At 41.6% G+C, this 6,641-nt stretch overlaps 1 protein-coding gene across 1 annotated transcript in view; it reads left to right on the forward strand.

The window, feature by feature from the left end:
- ELOVL2 (ELOVL fatty acid elongase 2) overlaps positions 1 to 6,281 on the forward strand; it is a 51,154-nt gene extending 44,873 nt beyond the window's left edge. Inside the window, exons 6-8 of the mRNA XM_066558598.1 lie at positions 200 to 324; positions 2,472 to 2,606; positions 3,234 to 6,281. Coding sequence (XP_066414695.1) covers positions 200 to 324; positions 2,472 to 2,606; positions 3,234 to 3,362 — 389 coding nt within the window. The 3' untranslated portion in view covers positions 3,363 to 6,281. The remainder of the gene's footprint in view (positions 1 to 199; positions 325 to 2,471; positions 2,607 to 3,233) is intronic.
- The last annotated feature ends 360 nt before the right edge of the window (positions 6,282 to 6,641 follow it).

Genomic DNA, 6,641 nt, shown 5'->3' on the forward strand with positions numbered 1-6,641 from the left:
TCTTTGATAACTGGCCCAGCTGCAACTCCTTAGGGGTAAGATTACTTCCTACACTATCTTTATTTTCTTATATTCTATCACCCTACAGGAACACTTACATTTGCAAGAGATTCAATATAGAAGCAATACAACGAGCAATAATATCTCTCACTTTTTAGCAGCTGGTACTTAATTATTTTTCCCTAATGGATTTTTTTAGGCTTCTTTGGACCCACTTTAAATAGCTTTATCCACGTGCTTATGTATTCTTACTATGGACTGTCAGTCATCCCTTCCATGCGCAAATATCTCTGGTGGAAGAAATACCTCACTCAGGCACAACTGGTATGTATCTGTTTTACTCTCATTTTTAACTACCAGAAATCCTTCAAAATGTGAGAGAGAACTAAATGAACTATAGGTAACCATTGTTATTTACACAATTAACCCAGTTAGAATTGAACTATCTAAACTAAACTATCATACAGCATAAGTCACTAGTGCAGCTTGATAAAATTTAATGAAGGAAATTATGTTCAGAAGTGTTTTCTGTAGAAAACAAACAGTAGAAACTCTTTAGTCCACAAAATTCTGTTAGTTTTGAACCATTGCATAGAAAATGACTGCTCCTTAATTGTGGAAAAAACTGATTTAAAAGTCACAAAAAATGTCTGACAGAGCCAGCTCCAAGACAGACTCCCCTGCTGGCCAAAGCTGAGCCATCAGCAAAGCTGGGAGCACCTCCATGATATCGTATTTATTCAAGGGTGAAAAACATAGCACAGCAGCTGAGAGAGAAGACAGGAAATGTGAGAAGCCCTGCGCTTACCCAGGTTGGAACAGAAGGAGGGAATTAGCACCAAAAACTCCCCTGCAGCCTATGGTAAAGATGCTGGTAAAGCTGTTCCCCTGCAGCCCATGGAGGACCCCACGCTGCAGCAATGGACATGTCTGCCCTGAAGGAAGATACAGCCAGTGGGGAAATAGGTTCCTATGGACCCATGGAGAGAGGAGCCCACCCTGGAGCAGGTTGGCTGGCAAAATTTGTGACTCCATGGGGGCCCACATAGGAAAAGCCTATTCCTGAAGGACTAGACCCTGAAGGAAGGGACCCATGCTGGGGCAACTTGTGGAGAACTGCAGCTTATGGGAAATACCCATACCCACATTGGAACTCCCTCCCGTGGGAGGGACCCCACACTGAAGCAGGGAAAGAGTGTGAGGAGAAAGGAGCAGCAAAGCCAAAGCAATAGGGGCTGACTACAAACCCCATCCCCCTGCACCACATGGAAGGAAGTAGAGGAGCGAAGTTCAGAAGTGAAGTTGAGCTTCAGAAGAAACAGGTGTTTAGAGGAAGGTGGTTTTAATTTTATTTCTTGCTATCCTTCTGTGTTATTAATTGGCAGCACTTGAAACTAATCGTCCTTAACTCAAGTCTAATTTGTTTATAACAGTAATAGGTAATTTTTATCAATTACCCTCCCTAACTTTATCTTAATCCATAAATTCTTTTCATCTTATTTTCTCCCCCTGCTCTACTGAGGAGAAGAAGGGAGAGAGCTGCTGGGTGGGCAGCTGGCAGCCAAGCCAGGTTAACCCACGACACAGTGGTACAACTGCAAAATGATGTAAACAAACTTTAGGCAATACAGAAATTGACTGATTACTAAAAGTCTGTTCCACTTGTTGCTGTACCTGGGGAGCTGAGCCACATCAAAAGCTTCTATCAACAAGATATAAGGCTTGATATGAAATAAAGTTTCTTTTACTTTTTTTATCTTAGAGTCTGTTCATATTATTTGGAAGTTGAGATTTTTGCAGTGAGCTTTAAAATGCCTATGTAGAAATTTGCTTAGCAAGAACTGCTTCTCTGAGACCATCCCTGCAGGTGAAACACTGCAGTGCTGGAAATGCACCTCAGTACACTGGTTTGAGGGGACACTTATTTGGCTGAGGAGAATCAGTGTGGGCTGTGGCTGACAGTTCTAAATACAGAAGAGTCTCTGCAGTTTCTTCCCTGTCTCATTTTTGCTTCCTTTGTCCCCTCCTTAACTCCATTAATGCAAGTGATAACCTATCTGAACTTCTTGGACCTGAGTTTTGCATTTTCTGCTCAGACTTCTAAAGCTATTGCCAAGAATCTTCAGAGTTTCCTCCAGTTTCTGCCCAGCAACAGAGACAACAACTGTACCTGTCACAAGGACTGGAAGATAGAACAAAATCTACTAAATCTCAGAGGGAAAAAAAGCTTCCCTTTTGTCAACTAGGCCTATAAACTTACTTTTAGAAACCTCTGACCGCTTAGGATTTTATTTAATTTCACAAGAGCACCATTTTAACTTAACCCTCACAATGCATTCAGAGGTTATAAAGGGATACTTTTCAAGAGTACTCAAACTTTTATGGAGCAGGACTAGGGGACATTGCTGTGTCTGATTTAGCTAGCACTGACCTCTTCTCTGCAAATACACCTGCATATCTTCTCTCCACAGATCCAGTTTCTGCTCACTATCGTGCACACACTCAGCGCAGCTGTGAAGCCATGTGGATTCCCATTTGGCTGCCTCATGTTCCAGTCCTCCTACATGGCCACACTAGTCATCCTCTTCATCAACTTCTACATTAAGGTAAGCAGTCTTCTGAGAGCTCTCTGACAAAGATGGGGGAAAACAGAACTTTTTGGATAGCAGTCTGGGTGGACTCAGATGTAGAATGACCATGAGTGCTTAAAATATGTTAGTCTTAAAATATATACATCATTTAAGAATAACAGATACAGTCATGTCTGAGAGAGAGAGTTACTCAGTAGTGATGACCTCCTCATTGCAGGTCAACTCTTCTGCACTTGTATAGCAGGTCAGGTACTGCATTTAGTACATAGGATGCCTGAATTTGCTTTGGTGGGCAAATTTTTGAGTCTTTCTCCTCCTTAGGGAAAAAGAAATAGAGCCCTGTCTTTGCCTTGTTTACTTCAACATCTTTAGCAGGGAGTGCTCTAGCGTGCCTACATACATAAAGCTTTTAGTGTACAAGGCTTGAAATCTCTTTTGACATTGAGAAGTATTACAGTAAGGCTAGTAAAGTAAAATCACCCACAGCAGTGAAAAGGCTACTATACTCCTAATGCAGTCTGAAGCAAATATATACGTCTGCATCAACAAACAGCAGACAAGCTCCATTTACAATGAACCATAAGCAGTGGTTGGCAGGCTTTAAACTAGTCCAAATATTTATTTTGGATTTTGCTTTTATAGACATACCGGAAAGCACCTTCAAGAACAGCTGTAAAGGAAACCCCTGCCACAACAGAAATCAAGAATGGTTTCCATAAGGACTACTTTGCTGCTGCCAACGGATTGCAGAATAATAAGAAGGCACAATAAGTATAGTGTTTCCTATGGTTTTTTTTTTTTCTAAAGAGAAAAAGAAGAAAAAAGACTGAATTACAAGCTTTAGCTTAAAACCTATTTGATTACATTTATCAGTTGTTTGTACCAGACACTTATTAATGTACTTCTATTTAGGTTTTAACAAAATGAGTAGAATTACTTGTCTCGTCAAAGATCAACATCAGAACAAAGAAAGCCAAGATCTTTCTCATATGAAAAAGAAAACCTTTCTGATCTCTAATGCTGACACAAAAACGCCTTATGAAATTCTTGATGGATAAATCCATCAATGCCTTCAAAAGGTTAGGACTCTCTTCAGACTAATGTGGTGAGCACTTTCTGTGCATGTGAGAGGTCTTGAGGCAAAGCTTCACAGTGCACCCAGTACATCCAGCTGAACTGCAGCCAAGGCCAAGAAAATAAAGGAGGGGTGGCAGGAAAGGTGAGAATTCCATCACCATACCCCTCTTTTCTTCTTCTCAGCAATTCCCCAAAGCACACTAGCGCGGTAGGATTTGATCTTGTGGGAGCCCTGGGGAAGGACATGATAGAGGGCAAAGCCCAGGTGCACCATCCCATAGTTTTCAGGCAGTTGTGGCTCCACAGTCACTTGCTTTACACAAGTGCAACCTGATTCAAATGCCAGGAAGGCTGGCAGGAGCTTTCTGTTTCAGGAGGCTGGGCTGGTAGTCCCTGGCACTGCCCAGAATGGAATTCTGAACATAGAGCAAAACAAGTCACTTTGGATGTGCTAACTTAACAGAAGTTCTAGGTAAATGGATTTTGAAAGAAATAGGGTCATGCAAACTTAAGGCAGATAAATCCCTTGAGTGTAAATGTGTGTAAAATTAATCCTATACAAACACTGCTAATTCAAAGCAAACTGTCATGCTACATATTAATAGACTAGAAGATGCAGAAAATTTGTGAGTTCAGCAATGAGCCAAGCAGGTTATACAGGAGTTTCTGTGGCAGGTGGACCTTACTCAGACTGGTCTCTGGCTGGAGAAACAGATGGGACTGAGGCACAAGCTGCAGACAGCTTCTGCTGTCTGCAGCTATAAAGGTGTCTCCCAACAGTCCATCACCATCTCTGTTGCTTCAGTTCACTGCATTTACCCCCACTTAAATGCTTAGAAATGAAGAATATCCAGAGTTAATTTCATGAGTCTGCCCTCACCCATTTCTCATTTAGCCCACTTAATTTCCTCTACTAAAAATAGACACAGACTTTTTTTCCTCACAGTGAAGTAGTTCGGATCTCTTCCATTCTTGTGTATAAAATTCTCTTGACAAAAACAACTTTTAGAGTCACTCCAGCCCAGCAAGTCCCTTGAACTGAAGCAGTTCCGTAAAGGAAATATGTCCTCTCACTCCTGTCACCTTGCAGAGTCCCATGGCAGGAGGAGGACAAAACACATACCTAGCCAACACAGAGGGCCCAAGCAGCCAAAGAAGGCCCACATGTAGAAGAGGCTGTCCCAAATCCTCCTGTCCATTTTTTCTCCACTTCTAGAGGGTCAGTTATCCCCTCCAGATATCCCCATTTAGATGATCTGCTGTCAGGAGGTCTTGGAGACTGCAGGCATAAAGGCAGGAGGAAGGTTTATCCCAGGGAGCAGTATGGATACAGGGCAGCCAGCCTCACCAGGAGAGACCACAGACCTGAGAGCTTGTGGATAGGAAGGAAAGAAGCTGAGGAAGTGGTACAGTAAGGGAAGAAGAACAGATGGGGTTGTCCAGTAAAAGCAAGAGGAGAAAAGGGCATGAAGAAGGGTGTCTTGTGTCAGAATTCTGCTTGACTGTGTGCTTGAAAGTCCCATTGAATGCCATCTGTCTCCAGCCAGTTCCAGCTCCATTGCAATGTGGACAAAACTTTTCTGCTCCAGCAGAAAACAGAAATTCCCAAAATACTACAGCAGAAACAGCACCTCTTAGCAGCCTGACTGCTGAACTTCATCGTGAACTGGGTGACCAAAATAACTGCAATATTCAAACACTTTTACACCACCACACCAGCCTAGATGTAACTGGTGCATATTCACATTTGCTCCCCTCTTCATGAAGATGGTCATGAAACCTCACTTACTGAAAGTCAGCGTTTTATTTAACACTCAATAAGGGGGAAAGCAGCCACCCAAAAGACAAAACCCAAACAAAAAAAAGCCAAGAACCCTGCATTCACCAAAGCCTGGACACTGTATGCATATGCTATTTCTCTCTGGCCCTTCCAGAACCTTTACAGGCATTTCTGATTGATACTGTAAAAATTCCAAGATGTAAGAAATTAGTGGGTTTGACTGAGGGTGTTTAACACAGCCCTGAGTAAAGGGAGAGCTTCAGAGCTCTGTAGAAATCGGTTTAATACTGGAAGCCTGGGTAAAGGCAGAGGAATTTGAAGGAACTGACAAGATAGTGAACAAGGCAATGAGCTGGACCCTTCATCTAAGGCAGGCAACACAAGGGTTGTGTGGCCCAGCATGGATTTTAGGCCGAGTGGAGTCCATAATCTTTTGATGGCAAAGCATGCATTTTACTATCAAGGTGGAAAGCGTCAGCTGTGCTAAGTGTTAAAGTTTACTATGGCAATCAAACCCACAGATATTGTCTTTTGTTCTGTTGAAACCTCATTCAAAAGAAAAGGAAATAAATGCCTTACTTGAAAATTCAAAGGGCTGGGGAAAAAAAAAAAGAAAATGAAAAAAAAAAAAAAACACAAAGGAAAAAACCAGATGGTCTCAGACCTTGCAGATCCAGATCAGCCATGAAGGCTGGAATCAGGTATGTTTAAAATTCTTCAGATATGTCTTAACATCTTCAAAATGCCGCTACTTTGAAGAAAGAAAAGCATTGACTTTTTAAACTGATTTTCCTGTAATACATAACACTGTAAATAAACAAATTTTACTATTAGACTATCTCCACTTCTCCTTAGGCATCAAATTGGGCTGGTAACTGGTTACTTGAGACTGCTTTTGTTCTCCAGCTTTTTTAGAAGCATTTTAGGGCATTCACATCAGATTCAAAAACAATCTCCATAACTTGATACAACACCCTCACTGGTATTAGTGTAAAGCTTCCATGCAGTTTTTTTGGCCCTCTACCTATAAAAATGTGGGCTTTTGAACAAAGGTAAAATTGAAGTAGAGAACTCATTTGTTCAAAGCTTGTACTTGCCCATCAAGACCTCATTTGATTATCAGATTGGTTTCACTTGGGACATGATGGCTGAAAACAGGGGAGAGACAATAGAGAAATCAAAATCTCAAAAAT

The sequence above is a fragment of the Molothrus aeneus genome, chromosome 1, assembly GCF_037042795.1.
Source record: "Molothrus aeneus isolate 106 chromosome 1, BPBGC_Maene_1.0, whole genome shotgun sequence".
In the NCBI taxonomy this organism is placed as follows: Eukaryota; Metazoa; Chordata; class Aves; order Passeriformes; family Icteridae; genus Molothrus; species Molothrus aeneus.